At 37.3% G+C, this 24,520-nt stretch overlaps 1 protein-coding gene across 2 annotated transcripts in view; it reads left to right on the forward strand.

Moving 5' to 3' along the window:
* Positions 1 to 5,072: 5,072 nt before the first annotated feature.
* SEMA3A (semaphorin 3A) overlaps positions 5,073 to 24,520 on the forward strand; it is a 173,121-nt gene continuing 153,673 nt past the window's right edge. Inside the window, exon 1 of one of the 2 annotated variants that reach the window (XM_075208693.1) lies at positions 5,073 to 5,873. In XM_075208693.1, coding sequence (XP_075064794.1) covers positions 5,762 to 5,873 — 112 coding nt within the window. In that variant the 5' untranslated portion in view covers positions 5,073 to 5,761. The remainder of the gene's footprint in view (positions 5,874 to 24,520) is intronic. The other variant, XM_075208694.1, reaches the window with a different exon arrangement.

The following is a 24,520-nucleotide window of genomic DNA, read 5'->3' on the forward strand; positions in this document are numbered from 1 at the left end:
ACTCCTGGGCATATTTCTTTTTCTTATAAAATATCTCTTTATTGTGCAGACTCTTCCAATTGGTAGGAGACTGTCATTCACTGTTATGAGTTTGATCCCTCCCTCTCTAGGCACCCATAGTTCAGCATAGAAGCTGCCCAGCATAGGTCTTTACTTATGGTTAAAACTGAGCCTAAGTTGGACTGAGCAAATGGCAAGAGTAACAGGAGAGGGGGGTTACACAAGAGAGGCGGAAGTCAAAATCCTTTAAAGAAGTATAGAGAACTAAGGAAAATTTACCTCCCACAAAGCCTAATTGCAAATATGTCAAATTGTGCTACAGACATCATCTATTGTATTGCATATTTGTTATTAAGCATGGCAAAGCAAATTTTCAATTCTTATTTTTTACACATCAAAAACCAGCCTGCAAAATGGTTAACTAGACAGATCAAGCTATAAGAAATAAGACAAAAAAAAAATACTCATATCATCTTGCATTTTATAATTGAATTTTGCATACAGTTGCAGAAATGTAAAAAAATGTTTGTAGATTTCTACAACAAGAGCACAGATTACATTTTAATGAGATTCCATAATCAAGGTGATTGAGCACTTACCCCAGTCAATCCTTCAAATCCCTTCACCCATCGACCCTTAACAATGCCGCATAAAAATAATCTACTTGACAGCTTTGATGGGTTTAAAATTGGCCCTTCAATTAAAATTGAATACATATACAATGATATTTTGACTAGGCCCAGATGATTTTATCACAAGCACACATCAGTACACAGACAAACGTCACATGTTAAAGAGTGACAAATACCACCAGTTGTTTCTGTCATGCAGTCAATGACTTTTGTTCAACAACTCTTTATTAGCTGGTGGGAGATCTTACAAAGCAAGAGTTTGTGTCCAGTTTCCTCTGTGTGCAGTAATCTGATGGTAAATACAGAATACAATTTCTGCAGCTAAATTTAACCACAAACTATGTTTTAATTTAGCTTTCTATGTTCTTACTTATAGACACACATAGCCTCATTACATATAGACCTAAATAATCATATTATTGATTTTTATTTTTTAAACTAATGTTCTCTGTTTATTATATTTATGTATTTAATTTATATAATTAACATATGTATCTATTTATTTAAATTTAATTTTAGTCCAAGTAGGACAAGTCCAGTTTTACACACTATATACATTTTTCCAATGTATCTGTAAAGATGTACTCGCCATATTTTGCCTCCCTGTATTAAAGTTAGTTAACACCCATCTCACTCCCGATACTGAAGGCACAAAGCGTACCCATTGGCATTTTACTAGAATATTCGAGTTCCCCATAGGCTTCTCCATGTGTTTCTGTAAAACACTATTACAATGCAAAAAAAACATAGCAGTGGGTGTGGTGACCCACTGGTATGTTTTATCCAGTTGTAATCATTCAATTTTCAAATTAATATTAAGCCCCCAGCATTAATGACCCTTACCTCCCCCCCCCCAGTAAAATATGTAAAACTCCTCCCAAAATTTAAAACCGGTCAGTTTTATTTAAAACTATATATAAAAGCTACATGTTTATTCTTGCCACAAGCAAAATAACCCGCAGTTGCATAAAACCCTCCAATTTAGCTAACCAGCATCAGAAGTGTAACTAGGAATTTTTGCTCTCTGGGAGTGGAGTTTTGGCATTATGTCCCATTCTTGCAAAATTTGTACACCATGCCATGACTCTTTTTCCCCGTATTATGTTACCCAAGGCTATAACATCTATGGTACAATACAACATTTATATTGCACAAGTGTTATTGGAGTAGCACTATGCAGTTATTTAAATATACAGAAGAGTCAAATACTGAGAATTACACCTCCATTGTATGGTCATATTACTTCATTGTCAACCACATTGCACAAACTGCATTCACATATTTATTATTATTATTTTTCTTTTTTATTCCCTACTCGCTCTTTTCCTTATTTGTTTACAATACTGTGCCCACTATTCATCTTGCCCCCCCAGGTTAATATTAAATCCCCAGACGGACCAATCATTGAGCAAATAAAGTCAAACAGCGATTAGCACATACCCTAGCTTCTGAAGTTTCCCTTTGGTACAAATAAAATCCCACACTGATCAGTGGGGAAAAAAGGCAAAATGGTAATCTGCTCCTGGTAGGTATAAGAAATATTTACTGTCTATTCCCTAACTATAGTAGTAAAAGGAGTTCAAGGATAAGGATAAAGGATTCAGAATGATATCTTCCTTTTATAGATGTACAGATAATTTTTGTTCTCACACCTCTGGCGATTTTATCAGACGATTTGAAGGACACAAAATATCTGTGACCATAGGGTTCAATCAAAATTTAGGCTGGACAGCTGTTGTGTTCGAACATAGCCTGACAGAAAACGTTGGGACTCCTTCCTGCATGTTGTAAAAGATTTCACAGATTTTGGTATCCAAGGTAGTTAAAATCAACTTAATATTTATACAGTATATAATATTATAGTTCCTCTTTTAAAAGTGTCCGCTCCTGTCCTTTGACAAACGTAAGGGCTATTTGTTTACTATTTACATATCTGCAAATCATCCTCCTGTTCAATTCATTTATTTCCATATGGATATATTATGCATGTAGGAACCAGAAATAGCCACAGAACTGTATTTTTGACCCTTAACATTTCAAACATCTGCTGTACTCTGGGAAGCTCAGTTCCTGCAAGTAACTACTGTCAGGAACCTGCCAGTTATGAGCACCAAATATTATTCATATAACATGAGTAATTTGAGTAATATGCATGAGTATATCTCTCTTTGCAATGTTGTGCACAAGGTACAACTGCTCTGTTAAGGAAAGTGCTGCTTTAATATTTATTTGCCATATATCTTTAAAACATTATTTTCCTCCCATTGATATGCATGCCTCAGGTTATAGGGCACCTTGCTATTTACCCCAGTGTCAGCTGTGCTTCTGCTTGCTGATTTTTGATGGTTGTTCTACATTCTGCATAACATTGTTAGCGCTCTAGTGCTAACAACTACATCTGTCCTCCTTGGCCTTGCAAGACATTGTGTTAAGATCTGCCACTTCATAAACCTGTGGGGGGCTCTTGCCATTTGCCTTTTCTTTGTTAAATGCTGTGCTGTTTTCTTTCCCCCACTGCTTTCACCCATTGTTCCACGTTCCATTTTTCTCTTACATAAGAACAAAACTACAAAAAAAAAGAAAAGAAATAATTAATTTATCCAAATAACTTCCACTACATAAAACTACAAACCTAATGAGAATAGTGATAATATATTTAGAAAGTTGAATGTAGTTATGTTGAATAAGATTCCTTTTAATGAATGTTGCTTTTTTTTCTTTTATGTTTACCATGGAGTATGACAGGTTAAAATTTGTAGTCAGCAAACCAATCATGTTATACCTGATATTTATACTACAGAAATTTCTTTAGTATTACCTTAAAGGTGCAGTAACCTAAACTCACTGCAGTATTTGTTTTAGAAACTTAAACACACTCTGAAAGGTTAAGGATACAAGTAATTATGTACTAGACATTGAACAAATTACTCACATGTACAGTTTCTTTGATTTGCTTTTGTGTGAGAAAGGATTGTGAAGAGTGACCTTTCCTCATGATAGCTGTAATGTAATGTAATGACTCCATTTGCATATCCAGTGTGGTATTTTCTTCTCATCACCAGAAATGGAGCATCATTTGTGTTGTGTACACCATTGTTCCAAACGTATAATGGGAAAGGGGGGATTAATTAGGCAAATGCAGCAAATAATCTGAAAATGGCATGAATTCCTTTAGTGAATGTCTGTGGTAATCCCTGCAATACAAACAGGAGCCTCTTGTCATTGAAGACCTTTAATCCAATGCCTGAAGCATGAAAGTATTCTGGAGTGTAGATATAACAAGTGTGGGAATCACCAAATTCAACATTTTTTTATAGGGCATTTTATTTTCACAATAACGGTACTGGTCAATAGGATTGGCCGATGCAAAACCGTGAGAGTGATGGATATAGCCCAGGAAGCAGAAGAATCTGTGAAAAATGCATTTTTTTCCCATTGTGTACTGTAGTACACAATGGGAAATAGGATAGAATGCATACAGTAAACTCTTGCACTGTTTAATTAAAACAAAAGAATATTGTCACTTTTAATATGGGTGAGAGGGCTCCTCCATACATATGTGCTGGGAAAATAGGTAAAAACACATGTAAACTAATGTGCACTTTAGTGATGTGTTTTTTCCATATGTTGCACTTTTACCAACACAATCCACTGTGCTGGTAGCGCACGTTTACGCATAAGAAATAGGGCGTTTATGCATTCTACAGTTTTAATGCATCTAAGAAACCTTTCTTCCTAATTTTAATGTGCCTTTCAGGAGTTAGTGGATGAAAATGGCATTTATATAGCAGATAGGTGTGAATGAGCCTTGAAAATTGTAAAAAAAAAAAAAAACATGTTTTCAAATTAGAGGGTTACAGGGTGCTTCAATTAGATTATGCAATTTCAAAGCCTCTGCAATTTGTTCAATTGGTCAGAGATTGAAGCACATTAGAGGGCAATCATCTAACCTGCTTTGAGTATCTTGTTTTTTTTGAAAGGCTCAGTTCTCCTCTGCTTACAGGAGTAATTGTCTAGAAGCATGGCATGGAAAATTGTATCGCTTCAATTGAAAAGGGATTTGACACATTATTGCAAACCTTTAGCTTTCCTGGTTAGCACAGGGAACTGAAACCGGTGTAATTTGACTAATGAAATAATCAGGGGATTTAAAAGAGGCTGGAAGTGTGTAGATATGTTTGAATTGTAAGAATCCTGTGGAGAATCAGCAAATATGATTTCTAATCCCCAGCAGAGCCACTCTTGTCTTGGAACAGATTGTTGTGAGAGCTCTAACTAGGGAATTCCCACCAGGATTGACAGGAAAGGGTTTCTAAGGAGGTTGTTAAAAATCACCAAGTTTATTGAGATACCGTTTAACTACTGACACGTCCATCAAATTTGCAGTGAGGCTTAATTTACATGATGGGCAGTGCTTAGTGCTGCCACTGACCCGTTACACCAAAAGTTAAAACTATGCGTAACCTAGCATATGCCTTTAACGTTAAATTTATGACTGGTTGCCTTCCACATGCTCGGTGCAGGTCTCTGCTCCCTCCTCTAATCTCTCCTAGATGTTTTTTGCATGTGTTGTGTGACAGCAGGGAAAGGGAGTGGGTTGAGCTTGCCTGTTCTCCCATTGTCAGTTTGCCTTTGCTGTAGTAGGGAAAACCTGTCTGGGAGATCCTGTGTCATCTCTCCGCATGTGGACAGGAAAAGTCAGTAGTGCTCTCTGGGCTCCTCTCTTCCTTTCCTTGTATTTTCCTTTTATGCAGCTCCCTGGCAGTGACTGAAGCACAGCAATCAGGATTAGTTTCCTCCACCGGTCAGAGCAGCAGATCTTGGATGAAACGAGTGTATCTTTAAGCTCCAGCACACTGCAGCACTCGTTCATTTTTTCCTCTCCCCACAACAGTTGTGCCTCATTATCTAGTGCCTGCTTCATTATTTCTGCAGAACGCCTGAAGTTTCCGATCTTGCCCCTATGCCTGTTCCCGGAGGAGAGATGAGGAGCTCTGTTTTGCCTGTATTGCTGAAATGAAACTGACCTAAGTCACCTGTTCTCCCGAGTTGTTAGACCCCTCGGACTTGGACTGCAGCAGGGAGCACCAGGCTGCGGAGGGACCTCCAGGATCTGTTTGCTCCTCAGCATGGGCTCTTTTACTGGGATTGCATTTCTTTTCTTGGGAGTATCAATAACAACAAGGGTGAACTGTCAGAATGTCAAAAATAACGTGCCAAGGGTCAAATTATCCTACAAAGGTAAGTCTTTTTTTTCCTTCTTTTTTTATTATTATACTTCTAAACTACTGCATAAGTTTATTTTGTTCACACGTGGCTGTAATACAGTCCCGGATCAAGTTAAATCATTCAAATAGTGTGTTAATTCTGAGAGTTTAAATGGAATGATCTGAGAATATTTATATAATAAATGCATGCCGTTTGCCTATCTGGGTATAATCTAATTGGATTTTCTTTGTCATTTTATTACACATTGTCGTTTACATTGCACTATTGTTACATTGTAGGATTTTGCAATATGGTAAAGTAGGAACGTTAAACTAATATAATGTAGTTAATGATAGTTTGGGCTGATGCCAGAATATGCTATGGTTTACTTAATTTCTATTGTAAACAGGTCTGAAGGGAAAGCATCTTATTTTGCATATACTCGCTTGAGATTCATCACACAAAAGGCTAAAACAATCTTAAATCTGGAAAGAATAAAAGTAGCTCTGGAAGGCTTGTAATATATAGCTGTGTTATAAAGGTGAACATGTCATAACTGTAATTGGAGTGATATTGCAGCCTTGAAAGAGAAAAAAAAATACTGTCCTGGTTCTTTGCGTTTTACACACAATAGAAATGAACATATAAGGGTCATTAAATGAAAATATGGAGAAAGAGAGAGCTAAAGAGGACAAGGAAAGAGAGGCACATCATGGCATGTAGAATGTTGTGTTTGTGGTTATTAGAGGAATACTATAACAAGGTAGAGCTGTTTATATAGCTGGAGTGTGTCTTTAGCATAACATAATATAAAATCTTGTGCTAGTGGAATTAAGTTCTGCTATTTTGTATGGTAGTAGCATGATAGGAAGAAATGACACAAGTGTGAAAAACACATCTGTGATACCAGAATTCTGTTTTCACACTTCATTTCAGAGAAGTAACTGCAATATTTTATATTCACAGCACATTTCTCCTGTTTGGAAATAATAATTAAAAAAAAAAAAAAAAAAAAAAAAAGTTGTCCTGATTGGTGTTTCCTTTTAGCATTTATGCTTTATGTCTATATAATGTGTGTGTGGGGGGGGGGGGGGGATTGATTTGTTTGCATTTTTTTTTAATTGTACATATTTGCCATTATAAACAAGCTGTAAAGCGAATTATATGCATTTGTCTTGCTGCACATTTTATATGTGTTAACAAGTGCTAGTAATAAAACTGTCACATATAATGCAATGAGCCTTAATTGAATCAACTCCTTGAAGTGTAATTTTATGCTGATTTGGAATGTATTCCTTTACAGACTGTCACTCCCCTCTCAATAAAACAGTTCCTAGTGAAAGCAGGTATGAATGCAGTAAAATTGTAGGCAATAAAATTCCTCTTGAGGATGAGCTTGACATAATAGACAGTAAATTAGTAGGCTGAACTATCTTATGTGAACTGAGGATTCCTGTAACTTATTACAGCACAGACTGAAGGCAAATTCTATTATACACCTCCTACAATTAGTTTAGGATCCTTCAGACTGAGCACTTAAGATTTTTTTTTTCTTTTTAATACTGCAAATGGAGAAGACACATGCGGAGTACAAGAATACACTTTGTACTTGTTTTTCTTTTGTTACTTTATTGCACTGTCAATACGCCTTTCTATCCACACGTATAATTGTTTGGTCGAAGTGAAAGCTTTGTTGCCAGTTGTAAGTATTTTGTTTTGAGAAATAATAGTACTTCTTGGCTTTTTGTTTTTTCAAACTAATTAGATGTCAGACACATTTGAAATGTGCAGAACACTTGTTCTAAAAACATTTCCACCATGGTTCATGAAGGGTTAAATCCCTGCCAGACCTAATTTCCTATGGTCACTAGTTTTCAAAGGTACATTCCAAGCTCTGTCATTTCTCAGGCTGCCAAATATATGTCTAAGTGGTAAAAGTTAACATGCACACTTCATTTTACTTAGGTGCCTGAAACTGGAATGAAAGAGGACTATGAGCAAAAAACGTAGAGGGTTAGACATTAACCACATGTTTACTTTCTAATGCCCCCTTACAGCAAGATGCACTACTAAGCTGGAGACATAACACACACAACTTTGGTTAGCACGTGAGCAAAATGTAACATTGGCTTATTTTCAAGAAGTTGGTCTTGCCACTAGGACATGCAAATGTGAAGAGACAGTAAATCTCCACTTCCAAGGACATTTTTAGTTCAGTATTTGAATTTGTAAAGGACCCTTTGACTATAGAAGAGCTGTCCTTTCACCATATAAAGAGAATATAACTAGACAGTTTCAAATTTATGAGGAACGTTTTTGATTTTTTTTTTAAACTGTTAACTCGACAAACTTTGATTTATTTGCAGACAACATGACTGGCATCCTGTTAGAGCAGAATTTTCTTTTTTTTTTTTAAAGAATCACAGTGGTTCCAAATATGTTCCCATGGTTTAGTTAGTTTTATCTATTTAACCATTTATAGTTTTGATGTACTGAGCTGTATGTAGTTTTATATCCATATTATGTTCAAAACTCTAAACTTAAATAATGATCGGTATTGTTTGGAATCCAGTAGGTGCCATTTTAAACATTGTATTAAACATATGATATAGGCAACAGGCCAAATATTCTACGTAGGTTGCTTCAAATATAATCGCTGCTGATAACACTGTATAGTTAATGGTTTTAGTATATATAAATTAGTGTTTATAACATGCAATACAGGTTCTTAAGCATAATATATTATTAAGCATTTTATCATTTATACCAACTTTTATCTCATCAAAGTGATGTCATTATAGGAAACTTTCAAATAGGAAGTTAAAAAGTTAAGGTTCCCGGTCATTGGTATGCATGTAATAGTACCTTTTAAATAACCAAATCAACAAGAGTATAAATGAATTCTTCTCGACAGTCTATCTTCTCAATGTGTGTGCTGTACAGTTTGGTTTTATAATGGTAGAGCATATAGCTAACAAATTGACATTTATTAAATATACATTATATGTGCAGAAGGACTGCATGAATCCTTTTCTCAACTGCCTTGTGAAAGGGGGTTATTCCCAGGAATATAACAATTGGGGTCAACGTATTTGTTATGTTTATGAATTTTGATTTGGGCCACATGGACTTAGTGTACCAGGTATTATTTATCCCTAACTAAATTTGTGCTGTGATTTACCTTTCTCTAAAATGTCACCTTAAATAGTTTTACCAACCTATTGAAATTCTATGCTATACTCTTCTATGGTGATTTTCTCTCAAAGGTGAATACCACACTATGTGATCTTTCCCCCTAAGCAGTCCTTGTTCCTCCTAGTAACTAAAATACTGATTCTCCATTCATGATCCTTTTATTTTTGCCTAGTACCTGTGTATGCATTTACCAAGAGAGCCTCATCTTGTTTCCCCTGTACTTGTCCAAGCTATACTTCTGCATCCATGAACTCCCGCTTGAAAGCTCTTGTCATTTGCATCGAGTCAATGTACCCAATGGTATAGAGACAAAGCTGTGACAAAGAAGGGGCCAGCTGGCAATGGGTGCTTAGTGACATGCCTGTCCCAACTCCTTAGTAGCTGGTACTCATACTACTGCGCCAATCACGTAGTTGAAAGTTGCTTAATTCACATGTTTAGCACTCTGCTTATGGAGAGGCTACATTGTGATAGAAATTTTATAATAGAGAACTTTCATGTAAATCATATCACAGAGGAAGGATAGTTGATGACATCTGCATTAATTTGATGCTTTACTATAACGCCACTGCCACCAATATGGATGACCAAGTTATCCAGCTCCAAAAACTAGGTATTTGCACTCTTGTAAAACTGGTTTGCTTCACAAAATAGTGCAGTTGTTAGGTTTTCTTGCCAACATTTATTAACAGGCTATTTATCCTAAAATGCAATTTGTTCCAATATAAGAAATGGTATTATTTATATAGCGCCACTAATTCCGCAGCGCTGTACAGAGAACTCATTCACATCCCTTTTATCAGCCATTATAGACCCAAAGTCAATCTCTGTGGTGTCATTTAAAAGCCTTCTCTACAGGATGTTTGGTGTGCATTGGAAAAATAAATGCTCATCGCCATATTTCCAGCTTTGTCACAAATACATCCATTTAGCTGAGTCCTTGGGGTAACTGTAACAAGCTGTGATTTTCCAGTTGGTTTGAAGAGTGGAGATGTATAGCAACCAATCAGATTCTAGTTATTTATTTAGTGCATTCTACAAAATGATAGCTAGAATCTGGTTGCTATAGGTAACATCTCCACTGTTCAAACCCGCTGAAAACACGCAGCTTGATACCTTTGCCCCCTTGATTCTAATACCCTATAATTTTAGTATTACCATTTCTGTCACTGTTTTACTCATGTCACTGGAGGTCTTTTATGAAGAGTCAAGTGTGCGCCACAACATGCCTTTGTTTTTGCAGGAGCACACTCCTTCTTGCACACGTCAAGATGCACTTCTACTCAAAGCTTTGGGGAAATGCCACTGCGAATTAAAGTGCCCTGTCTGTACTAAGGTGGAGAAAAACAACCAAGACCTCTTAGTTAGTGCAAAGTTCAATCCCTTTTGCAGAATGGAAATTGCCGTTGTGATCACCCCTTTCCCCCCCCCCCCCCCCCCCACGGCAAGGAATTCTGCTAAAACTGCACCCTCTCTACCCCATTATCTAATTTCAATCATATTGCTCCACAAAGGAAGTTGTTCTGCACTGCTACATACAACTAGGCTCACCGGAGCACTTACTGTGTATTTCATAGGAACGCCTTCACTGAACCCAGCTCCTCCCCTCTGTAAATGACTGCTTCTCCCCAAATGCTGTCATTTTGTTCCCTAGTCCATGTGCCTCATGGAAAATCTAGGCGCACTTGAGCAAATCAAGCTGTATGATTTCAAAGTGAGGGGTTTTCTTTGTTCGTGTTGCACGTAACTTCCAGTATATGCAATGTTGTGATATCAGTACAGTATTTCTCTCTACTCTACTAAATCTCCTGCCCGGAGATTAAATTAAATAATATGAAACCAAAATGGAGTAACTTGAAACTACATTTATTATGCCTGCATTTTCTGGTGTCTTAACGTGAGATTCCTTGTTCGGCTGTGAGTGTTCTTGCCATTTGACATACATAAGGTAAATTGTAGGTACTGTTTCTTCACATTGCCCCTGGACTTGTTCATCTTTGTTCACCATCTGATTTTATTTTAAGCTTAGATCCTTGAAAAGTCTATGTAAGGTCATGAAAATTTTCATTTCACAATATCCCGTTACCAGTTTGACACCTGAGAATGGTATGTACTTTTAAAGAAGTGACATTAATAATACGGAACTGTATGCTTTCTCAGAACAATATCCAAGCTTTACTTACCCATTAGTCACTGCTAAAAAAGTATCCATAATCTATTTGAAATAGCAGCAAAATATTTGAAAAGTAACCTAGAGACGTTCATTAGATGTATCATGCTTTCTGCTGGAATGATTAGCTAAAAGTTATTGAGTAAATATATAATAGTGTGTTTGTTTTATAATTATATATGTACATTATTTATTTTGTCTCTGTGTGTAAATCATTTGTATGCTATAAAGGAAATTCTTTCTCCATTCTGATGTAAGAAAAACAACAAAAATAACTTTGTATCTGTAAACTTTCCATATATAACAGCATAAAGAAGCCCACGAAGGCTGTGATGTGGTTTTTCAGCATGACCACTGAACAACTGGATGAGTGAGCAGTTTAGCCACCCATGTGGTCACTCATGCAGTTGTATAAACACCACCCCAACAATCAGATCACAATGATGACACAGGCTGTCCAAGGGTAATAGATGACCCAGCGCAGGCTTTGATGAGGGTTGTCAATCGACTTGTTTTTCTGTCATATCCAATTGTTTGGTTGTCGAATGACAAAACTAGGCAACAGAATTGCACTGTGGGTGGCTGGCCATCGTTAATCCTAATGCCCTCTGCTGGCCCAGTGTTCAAATTCATTCTGAACATTTTCCTCCCACTATACATGTTCAAAGTAAATTTTGTGACTAACTCCTAAATCCAGATATTTATTTAAGTCTCAGGGTTGGTTGTGAGGGGCTAGGGCATGCTAGGTACCATATCACATGCTTATGTTTTTAGTGATAACTTGTTTTATATAAGTAAAGAAAAATATTTAAAAAAAATTAAGTCACCTTGTTTTTTTCTGTTTCCAAAAATTCACCATCAAATGTCCATCATTTGCTTTGCTACCAATATATTATGATTGCTAGTTAACACAATAAGGGCTTGTACACACAGAAATAATTTATATGCTGTTATGAATTGGTGAATTGGCTTAAACCTATGCTAAGTGCAGCTTGAATGTATCAGATAGTAGGTATCATTGAATCTTGCATAGATTGCGCTTCGTACACATTATTATTTATGGTAAGCTTTGAACAAACTATGAATACAAGAAAAGCCTAAACAACCCCCTCAAAAATCTCCATTTATGGTCAAAAAAAGGTAAAACACATTGCTAAATGTTAAAATGTCTAAGGCTCTGTTCAAAAGTAAAGTTTTAATCTCCCACATTTTAGGAAATGTCCTATTGGGGGTCTGATGTAAGTCAAAGAAGCTGAGAATGCTGTCATTTGAGTTGCTGTGACATCACTGGCTGTACCTCATCCACCCAGGGCTTTCTTGCAAAGCTACCAAGCTGTCAGTCACTGTGTTGGCTGTGTTAACGAAGCACTTTCCACCTAACAATGTTTGGAGGAAACCTGCTGCAAAGGAATAAAAGAGAGTATGATTAACTTAGCCAAGTATAAACACTTCAGTTATATTATGTGTATTAATCAGCTCAGTAGTACACAATCTTTGACATATATTAATAGTGAGTTTACTTGGTCTTAAAAGGTTAATTTCACCCACTCTAGTAATGCTTTCTTTGGTTCTGTGGAGGCAGTCTTTTTTTCATGTATGTAGCATGCTATTAATTGACACTGCGAGCAGGAGCAAGAAGAGCATTACTGGACCATGGCAGACATTGGAGATTTTGTCTGGTCTAGTGGAATGTCAGATTCTAGTTAAACAATACTTTATACAGTGTTTCCCAAACCCAGTCCTCAGGTACCCCAAACAGTGCAGGTTTACCAGGTCACAAGTGAAATAATTGTCACCTGTGGATCTTTCAAATTGTATCAGTTAGCAATAAATACACCGGTGCCCCAGCAAAGAGATATAGAAAACATGCACTGTTAGGGGTACCCGAGGGCTGGGTTTGAGAAACACTGCTCTATGATAATCAGGGCCGGATTAAGAAAATGGAGGCCCCCTGGCTAAGGAAGCCTCCATTCCCCCGTGAGGCCCCCAATGTGAGCCCCCCCCCCCTCCCCCAAGCGCTTACCTGTCACTGCAGTCCTCCTTCCGCAGTGTGCTGTAAGCTCCTCACTGAGGAGATCTCGCGAGAGTAAGATTATGAGTCTCACTCTCGTGAGATCTCCTCGGTAAGCAGATTACTGAGCGCCGGGGACGGATGACTGCAGTGAAAGTGCTCAGCAGCATTGATGGGTGCCCCCGGACCGATCAATAATGCTGCTGAGGACTTTGAAGGGCCACCTGGATGCCCGAGGCCCCTGGGCTATAGCCCAGTTAGACCTCGGGTTAATCCGGCCCTGATGATGATGTCTAACTTATGGAACTCCATTCAAAATGGAGATTGCACTTTAATTCATTTCAATGCATTACACAACAGGTGCATAAAATGTGCTGGTGTATACAAGTCATAATATTATTATTATTATTATTATTATTATTATTATTATGTTAAGTTTATTACATTATTTCTTGACATAATTGAAATTACACTAATTTAAAAAATCGCAAAAACAAACTTTTGGTACATGATTTGCAGCAATTCTTTGTAAAATTCATTAATTCTTACTAATAGTGCTATATACATTATAATACATTACTTAACTTTCAGGGTAATATTTAATGGAAGAAATACTAGGAAAGTCCATTTTCCAGCAAGATTTTCCACAAATGCAATATTCATAGAAAAATAAATTGTATTGGGATTGCCCTTAACATAAGATTTGTTTATTTAATTTCTTTCCTCCGAGAATAATTACATAGTACATAAAAATATACCAGGAGATGACATTATAAGTCATGGTGTAGAGTACCAGCTGTGGGATGACATGTGACTAATGGTGTAGAGTACCAGCTGTGGGAGCCAGCATAAGGAATAGCCAGAATGTAAGAATAGTCTTCTGATTTACAAACTGGTCACTCCTCCATTGCCACACTATTCCTCTATTACTAGTACCATTCCTCTATTTCAAGTACCAAAATTACGTTATTTTACTTTATCGTTGGCTCTAGAAAGTTTATCTATTTATTTCCTCAACTATGCCAAAAATGCACATGTGAAACTAGTTTCTTTCTTTGTTATAAAGAACCTTCTCTAATTTGAGTTGGAGATGGATCAGGTATTATTGCTTCACTTAGCTCGCTTGGTTCACCAGGGCGTAATGGCCACAAATTGTCATGTACTATGGTACACCGCAGTGTATGCCATTTGTTTATGCAAAAAATCAACTTCACATTTAAACACAACAATTGTACAAGAATTAATGGAAGCTAATAGGGCAGTTGCACTTTATATGTTAGGGTATATATTTTTTTTTTTAAAACTGTTTTTAGAGGGTATAGCTTTTATTATTTATTTTATTTATTTATTGTTATTATTATTATGCATTTTTTATAGCGTTAAAAAAAAACTTTATATAAGCTTTGAAATTTATTTATAAATAAAGAACGTGTTAAGGGGGTGGATTAGACCGAAGCTGAAGTAAAGCCACTGGAATTAATAACTTCTCAAAGAATAAACGTCTCTGAAAGATTCCACTGCTAGAGCACTGTGACTATGTTACCATGGAGATTAATTGGGAAGAACTGAGTAGTTAAATAAATACATGTAACTTGTCTCTGCATCTAACTAAAACACGCAAGAAACAATTTTCACTTCAGTGCATTGGAAACATCATTTAACAGCAACATGTACAGCACTACACCCTGGGAAAATATACTGTTATTAAACCTATTTCTTGAATATATAGAATTTGTATTGTATAGAGTTTACTAGAAAAAACAAGTGATCGTTTACTGTATACAGTATGGTCTCACATGAACCTTAAATGGAAACCATATTCATACATTATGTAAATAGCATTGCTTGTTTTTAATAACTTATTTTCTGAATAAAACGGACAGAGCATTTAAATTTAGTCTCAAATATTATATAAGCATCCTGCCCTGAAAAATAAGTCTAATTTCCTTGTTAAAAGACACAGATTCAGAAATGGTGGTGGGGGTGGGGTGGTGGAGGGGGACAAAACACAATCCTCCTGACCTCATCGCTTATCCACATTTCGTAGAGATGGCATTGTTTAATGGAACAAAAAATAATAATCATAAAAAGGCCATTACCACTTAACAGTGATTTCCATGATAGATTCAGTCACTCTAATTTTGGCTATAACAGGGAGACTCCACCTCTTCTAGTGAAATTGGCATTAGGTTGGTCAGAGTAGAGCTGGTGCCTCTCAGGTGACGGGGGACTGTATTCTTTGTCCAATGGTTGTACGGGCCAGACTATTTAAGGTTGGGTACTACCAAGATTGGGAGCTCTGACTGGTGCTAAATGATCCCTGGGACTCCTGTTGACTTGCAGTAAAGCACAAGCAGAAAGAATGGGAAAATGCATGTGATTGACTGCCAATGAAGGGGAGTCCCGGTGACTCCTGGATTTGATGATTTAGCTGCGGTCATCGCTATTGTATGGATGAGTTTGGTTTTGTTTTGTTTTTTGGAAGGGGGGGATTGTTTCTTGTTTTCTTTCTTTGTTTGGACTACGATTTAAATTGGGATCAAAGGGGTGGCAAAGTTGCCATTTTAGATGTCCACTCTTGTTAGATATTTCTGCGTGCACAGCCCATGACTCCCTGTTACAGTAGAAGCCAATACAGGCTGTCTTCCACCAGGCTGGGGGAGGATTTGGGGATGGGTATGCTGCCAATTTTATTTTCATCTACTTATGCCAGTTACATATCCTGAAGTTGCCTTATGATGTGCTGTGATATTTATTTTTACTATATATCTACATTTAATGCTGTTTTAACATTTTATTAAACAACACATGAAGTATTTGCTGCCAAAGACTATAGAAAACTTAAACCAGTGTTTAGTTATCTATTTTTTTTTTTATCACTCTGGTCGACAAATACAGCTGCTGGACATCACTCTTGACTTTGTAGGTAACCACTTTGTTGACACGTAAGACCACAATGCAAAGATGTAGAGCTTCAAATTGTGCTACAATGCCTCACTACCCCATATATTGTTTATGTACAGTCATGGCCAAAAGTTTTGAGAATTACACGAATATTATTTTTCACAAAGTCTGCTGCCTCAGTTTTTATGATGGTAATTTTCATATACTCCAGAATGTCATGAAGAGTGATCAGATCAATTGCAATTAATTTCAAAGTCCTTTTTTGCCATGACAATAAACTTTATCCCAAAAAACAACATTTCCACTGCATTTCAGCCCTGCCACAAAAGGACCCGCTGACATCAGGTCAGTGATTCTCTCGTTAACACAGGTGAGAGTGTTGACGAGGACAAAGCTGGAGATCACTCTGTCATGCTGATTGAGTTAGAATAACAGACTGGAAGCTTTAAAACAAGAAAAGAATTGCAACAGTGTGTAATGTACCAATCAATAACAAGGTAAATGGACTGCGGTAATTTCAATATAGATTCAATATAGATTGATTGGTACGTTGCACACTGTTGCAATTTTTTTCTTGAGTAGATTTATCATTTTTGGGGCTAGCAGACCCCTTGAATACTAGTGTGTTTACTGTACTAGCCTATTGAGCACCAGAGGGTATTTTGTTTTGGAAGCTTTAAAAGGAGGGTGGTGCTTGAAATAATTGTTCATCCTCAGTAAACCATGGTTAACTGCAAGGAAATGCATGCAGTCATCATTGCTTTGCACAAAAAGGGCTTCACGTGCAAGGATATTGCTGCTAGTAAGATTGCACCTAAATCAGTCATTTATTGGATCATCAAGAATTTCAAGGAGGGAGGTTCAATAGTTGTGAAGAAGACTTCAGGGCACCCAAGAACATCCATCAAGCACCAGGACGTCTCCTAAAGTCTATTTGGCTGCAGAACCGAAGCAACACCAGTACAGATCTTGCTCAGGAATGGAAGCGGGCAGGTGTGAGTGCATCTGCACGCACAGTGAGTCAAAGACTTTTGGAGGATAGCCTGGGGTCAAAAAGGCCAGCAAAAAAGCCACTTCGTTCCAGGAAAAACATAAGGGACAGACTGATATTCTGCAAAAGGTACAGGGTTTGGACTGCTGAGGACTGGGGTAAAGTCATTTTCTCCGTAGAATCCCCTTTCAGATAGTTTGGGGCATCTGGAAAAACGCTTGTCCTGAGAAGGAAAGGTGAGCGCTACCATCAGTCCTGTGTCATGCCAACAGTAAAGCATCCTGAGATCATTCATGTGTGGGGTTGCTCCTCAGCCAATTGAGTGGGTTCACTCACAATTTGCCTAAGAACACAGTCAGGAATGAAGAATATTACCAAAACATCCTCAAAGAGCAACTTCTCCCAACCATCCAAGAACAGTTTGGTGATGAACAATGCCTTTTCCAGCATGATGGAGCACCTTGCCATAAGTCAAAAATGATAACCAACTGGCTCAGGGATCAAAACATTTGAAATTTTGGGTCCATGACCAGGAAACTTCCCAGACCATAATCCCATTGAGAACTTGTGGTCACTCCTCAAGAGACAGGTGGACAAACAACGCACAAATTCTGCCAAACTCCAAGCATTGATTAGGCAAGAATGTGCGGCCATCAGTCAGTATGTGGCCTAGAATTTGATTGACAACATGCAAGGGCGAATTGCAGAGGTCTTCAAAATGAAGGGTCAACACTGCAAATATTGACTTTTTGCATAAACATAATGTATTTGTCAATAAAAGCCTTTGACAATTATGAAATGCTTGTAATTTGAATTCGGTATACCATAGCAACATCTGACAAAAAGGTCTACATACTGAAGTAGCAAACTTTCGGAAAACCATTATTTGTGTCGTTCTGAAAACTTTTGCCCATGATCGTATGTATGTTTTCTTTCTTTCTTGTGTAGCTACCCTAGTTGCTCACCTTACTGATTTTGGTTTATTTTGCTCCATTATGATTTCACTTTATCATATGTTTTTGCTGGCTTTGTCATAATTTGTCCCTCCAGAAACATATTGGTATGTTAATTGGCTGCTCACAAAATTAACCCGAGTGTATGGTAGAGAATTTAGACTCTAAGCTCCCATGGGGCAGGTACTGATGTGAATGACAAATATTCTCTGTTCAGCATTGTGCAATTGGTGGTGCTATATAAATAACCAACAAGCAAATAAGAAATGGTTTTAGCATTGCTCATTTTCATTCAGACTTTCTAGATGTCTGAGCCTTAAAGCTTCCTATACTTTGAGGGGAAAAAATCTTGACCCAACCAGATGTGTTTCAGATTGACATTTACCTCCATACTGTATCTGTTAAAGAAATCATCTAATTTTTCAGTAGCATTTGTTTTTCTAACCCTTAGATTCACCTCAGGCAGTCAAGGAAGGAGCAGTTTGTTTCCTACAGGATTTTCTGCAAACCAGATCTCATGATGCCTGTCACAAATGGAAAGGGAGTTGGAGTGATGTGCTTCCATTATTTTAGTATATGTAGCTTTATGGAAGGGATTAGCAGCCAAGAAAAACATCTGATTTATCTTTCGCTTGCTTTATTTCCTTCCACATAGTGCCTTTAATATAATATTATATAAAGTACCTGCTGGAGGGAAGTGATGGTTTAATGTTACAGAATACAATAGGATTTCTAAGTATTGTAAACGTATGTATGTTTGTCTCCCAAAAAAAAAAAATCTCTTGAATGATTTTCATCTAGTCTTTAACCCCATTCCATTGGTGTTCTGTTTTTGTTCTGCATCATTCCATTATGGCACATTATGAGTGGTGACAGGAAAATGTGAAACCTCTCAGCTCTGGAATGATAAAAAGACAATATGTCATAGTTGAAAGGCTTTTAATATATATATATATATGCTGCCAAGATGCAGACCTGACTTTATATGTGCCTCTCCAGAGCACTTGGAGGGAGCTAAGTGTGTTTTACTTTGAATGACACCAGCAGATGCAATAACAACACTAATAAACAAAATGAATTATATTATGTAATAAATGTTGTAACCACTAGATGCCTCTATGGTTGTTTGTGTTCTGTTCTGCCCTAGATAAGTGCTGTCGGCCATTACAACAAGAACACAATGAGCCTCTTTTGAGTAGATCAGATGTGTCATACCTGTAATGCTGATTTTGTAGTTTTGTTTTTTTTTTTTCTTTCGTGGGCTATAGTGTAGCTCATGAAATACAGTAACTCTGTGTGTATTATGTGTTTGCATATTTTAAAAGTGAAATAAATATGAATAACATTCCAAAAGCATGCACAAGTAAATTTGGCACCTTTTAACCTGGATTGCTCATACAACTGGCCTTAGCCCAGTATATTAAAAAAAACAAAAAAAAAAACGACTAAAACTTCTGAAATCGGACATCAAGCTGCATAAATTGGCTTTCTGTCGCTAATCTGGCTACTGAACTAGTCAGATTTGTGAGTTTGCTTCAGAGGTAAATAAATGTAGCAAATCAGGTTTAAGGATTCGTTCAGCTTTGTACGCAGGGTTGCTGAACAGGCTTCTGTGGTGTATCGCGCTTGTACCCTTTCCTGAATGGTTACCCTATTCACACTTGCTATTAATGCTGGGTAAGTAGTGTTGCCTCTCATCCGAAGACAGGGTGCAAAGAGTTAGAGAACATACACGCCTCCAGTTTTGAAAACTGTTTATCTAAAAAATATAAAAGAATAATTCAAGGCTAATATTTCTGACTAGTACAGATATAATGCCAATACACCAGCATTTGCGAACTACAGTGGATAATGCTGTTATTGTCCACATTTTTTACAGTTCATTTTGCTCTCCCACCTGAACATCCAGAAATTCCTTTAAAATATGCATCAGTGAACAGACGCTCGCATACTACTTATTAGTCACCCTAAACTTAAACAACTCTGTAAACTTACCCCAATTGTAAATGGACTGAAAGCATAAATGACATTGACATAAGGCTAACATGGATCATTTGTAAAGAGGTGAAAGCTAGACTGACAGAGGCAGGTTCTTTCAAATAAAAGCATGGAGGTGAAACTAACCACAACAAATGTTAAGTGGGAATTTCAAGAGTAGGAAACGGCTTTGAAATATTTTCCTAACAGCCTGAATAATAATTTTAGGCCATGATGACAAAACTTAAATCTTGTTTTAATGTGTGTTTCCAGCATTACTGCTCACACAAACTATTCAGCCAGAAGCCAAACATGTGGAAGTGATCAGGCTATATTTGTCATAAATGTCTGAGGTATAGAAAGGTGACAATATGGAAATGTGTGTACTATGCACATTATAATTTTCATAATTTATAAAAAGGGCAATTGATATATTTAGAATTTTCCCTTTTAAGCTTGAAATAGTTTTTCAACGTCTACTGCAAATGAAAGGACTTTGCTAAATTAAGCTGTAGTTTTGACATCCTATAGTAGCTGTTTGTATTCCTGAAACTAATATAGTGCCTAGATTTACAGGGAAACAAATTAGTACACTAAGCAAGTTAGATATAATTACCTTTATTAAGACTATTCTAATCCCAAGTGTGTCTTCCCACTTATATATGTAACATTGTAACTTACTTTTCCGGGTATAATATGTCCTTACCTCTCCTCCCCAAATGCCAATATTGCAACTAGACTTGTCTAATTAGTTTCTTTTTTACATAATTTTTTCAGAACCTTGTTTTAAATTACGTGTAAGTATTTTTCACTTTTGCTTTATTGCAAATATAAATACAAGTCGCTTGTTTTGAGGTGGTGTTAGGAATTTGTTTCGCCAGATCAGGTATAAATTACATGTTGCTCTCTGAATGGTCCCACCCCCGTACATTCCCAGTGGGCCCTGGAAGTGGAACGTGGCCTTAATATATCAATATTTATGTCATCCAGTGCACCAAAGGAACTGGTAGAGGCAGTTTTACTTTCCAAAAAGACCTAGGGATATTAATAATAATAATAATAATAATAATAATAATATTCCGTAGCGCTGTACGGTAGAGAAAACAAGGACATACATCAGACAGGATATACGTAAAACAAGAACAGAAAAAGCAGACAAAATGAATTGAGAATGAATGAAAATAAAAGGTATAGAGGACCCTGCTCATTAGAGAGCTTACATTCTAAGGTGAAGCGGGCACAGCTGAAACAAGAGGAGCAAGTGTGTCTCAGGGTGGAGATTGGGATAGTTGTGAGGGTGCATTAGTGTGAATAGTGTTATTGAGGATAAGGTCACTTCTAAAAAAGAAATGGGATTTCAAAGAGCATCTAAAGATTTGAAGGCTGTGGGAAAGTCTGATTGAGCGTGGTAGGGAATTCCATAAGTGGGGAGCATCACAGGAGAAGTCTTGTAGGCGGGAGTGAGAGGTGGTTTTTAGAGACAAGGCACAGGTCAGAGGTAGATCTAAGAGAGCGGGAGGGAGAGTATTTTTATGACATTTGAGATGTATGCAGGGCTTTTCTGAACAATCTGGTTCTCCATTTGTTGAAGCCACAAAAAATCTAAGTGAAATCCACGCATTTTTGCTTTGCTAGGGATGGAGCTGTGTGTGTATCTGAATTAAATGGCCATGAAAAAAAAAAAGCAACAACCTACAGATGGAGGCACATTGGAATTTCCGATTTTAGCCCAATCTGTGGAACCAGGCTGTTGGTAATAGCCTTCATTTCCAGAGCTGGATCTGGTTCTCATGTACTCATGACATAGAATTAATTTTGGACACTATATGAGGTTGACGCAGAGTTATATATGTGTATTTTGTAATTGTTGTACATATCTAGAGATGAATGAGCCTTTGTATTGGCAGCATATGCACAAGTCATCAGCAGCAGCATGTATTTGTATTTGCCCCTACCCTATTACAGGTGCAAAAATTATGCCTCCTAACTAAAGATGTTCTCTGACTCCCCGTGTTTTGGTTTTGGCAAAACCGCCCTCGCGTGTTTTGGTTTTGGATCTGTATTTTTTAGAAAAATAGCTAAAATATGCTACAATCGTATAATTATGCCTTTTTTTTTTTTTTTTTTTTTGTTCTTACATTATTATAAACCTCAATAACACTAATTTCCAGTAAATTTTGACCACCTCACAGGTCACAATATTATTTTCCTCCACTTTCGGACAAAAGCTGCAGCGACCTGGCTGGATGTTAAGCGACAGACCAACGACACAAACACACGACAGTTAATAGCACATCTAGGAAACATTGCCACACTGCAGTTGCAGAAAAGAAAAGTGGTGCAAGATGGAATTGTCCTTGGGCCCTCCCACCCACCATTTATGTAAGATATTGAAAAGGACATGTACGATTTAACAAACCAAGCACTCCAGTGACATAGAGTGCCACATTTGTGGCTGGAGTGCTTGGCTTCTTTGGGCCCCCACAAAATAAGCTTCCAATAGCTTAGCTGCTTTAAGTCCAAGAGTGCTGTCAATGAACTCTACATTATTAAACCATGTCTGCTCGTACTGCATTTTTAATCTCCTCCTCTCTGGATACCTTGCTCTTATCCCTGAAGAACTGCTAAACTTATATAGACACAGGAATGTATATTATAACTGAAGTGGCATTAGATCTGCATCAGACAGACTGTGACACAGAACATGTGGGTAGCATGGAATCTGTCATTTTGGAATACACTTACATTGAACAGATATTTAAACCATTATATAGATGCAGTTGAGGAGACCATACTTAAATTAAAATGTGACCCACCGGATGAGATCCAAGATTTAATAGAGCTTGTACAGAAGAGATACACTTTGCTTCAGAAGAATAGTACAGAGGAGGCCCTTAGGCAGGATGATAAATATGTCCACTTTAAAGAACAGCTAAGAGACCTGAGAAAACAAATGGGTGTGTCACCGGCCCCTGCAGACGGAGATTTGGAAGATGAAGCGAGGAGATCGCTGTCACCCAGAGCACTCCTATAAAACAGCTGGAGAAAAACAAAGTATATGGTCATACATACGAGGGAGAACCAATTGAAAGGATCATTGAAAACAAACTTCAGCACTTATAGCACATGTAGGTAATATTAACATACAAAGCTAGCTGAAAGGAAAAGTGGTGTACTCCTATATTGGCAAGATTTTGTTGTCATCATCTTCAGCCTCATCAGTGTGTACATCATCCTAACACAATATTAATTCAGTCCCTCAGGAAACCACCATTACAGAAGTCTCTAACATAAATGTCAAAAAACAAATATGTAAAAAAAAAAAAAAAATAACACCTTTTTAAAAAGGTGAAACTTTACTGTGGAAAAACATAAAATTGCCAACATGTCATTTTACCCAAATATTAATAAGAATTCCAGCATCAGCTAGCTTCCTTCTCTCAGCTAGATTCCAGCACCTGCAATCTATATTGTCATCATCCTCACCCTCATCAGTGTGTACATCATCACACAATACTAAATAATCCCCGCTGGAATCCACCATTACAGAAGTCTCTGTATTTTGATCTACATCCCAGTAAAGGCCTTTCTCATGGAATTTGTAGTTCATTTTACAACAGAGTTGTCACAATTTTTGGGCAATTCTTTTAGACCAGACCAAATGTCAAAATGTTGTGCTGAATCATCTGCATAATACTTGGGTCTCTTAGAAAAGCTTAGTTTTCCTAGCAAAAGTAGTCTGAGAAACTGAAGGAGGGGACGCCATTGTGTCAGGTACCACTTCAGCGGTCAACTTGCTCACTAGGAGCTCATTGCATCTCTTGTGATCTTGGACAGTGGAAAATAAAGAGAAGAGATAGTTCTTAAACCTAGGATCAAGCATAGTCGCAAAAATGTAGTGATATGATTTCCAGAAGTTGATAACTCTTTGATCCTGATGAAGCGATTAAAGAACTTCCTCTACAAATCCGACATACTTGGCGTAATTTATTTGTTTCATCTCCTCCAATATTTCAAGGTGCTTTCCCAAAAATCTAATTAAGGGAATCACTTTTCTCAAGCTATCAGTGTCTGACAGGTGACTACTTTGAATCGTTTCAGCACCTTGTACAATACGGAAAGTATTTTCCACTGCGCTGGACTAAAATACATTCCTACTTCTTTGCCAATGTCATGACTTGTGGAGAAAGCGTGGATGGCTTTTCGCTGTTCCTCCTTCCTCACAGGCATATAAAGTGTGGAATTCCACCTTGTTACCACCTCTTGCTTCAGTTGGTGGCATGGCAAAATAAATTGTTCTTGCAGCTGCTGCAATTTCCTACATGCTGTTGCAGAATGCTGAGAATGTCCCAAATATTTTCAAGCCACAGACAGCCAAACAACGCGAGATTAATCAGAGGCAGGCTGCTCTGTATCACCGGCTACACTAGGAGGCATACAGCTGACAGCCGGTTTGAAAAACTAAGGGATGTCATTCCA

The sequence above is a fragment of the Mixophyes fleayi genome, chromosome 4 (genome assembly GCF_038048845.1).
Source record: "Mixophyes fleayi isolate aMixFle1 chromosome 4, aMixFle1.hap1, whole genome shotgun sequence".
In the NCBI taxonomy this organism is placed as follows: Eukaryota; Metazoa; Chordata; class Amphibia; order Anura; family Limnodynastidae; genus Mixophyes; species Mixophyes fleayi.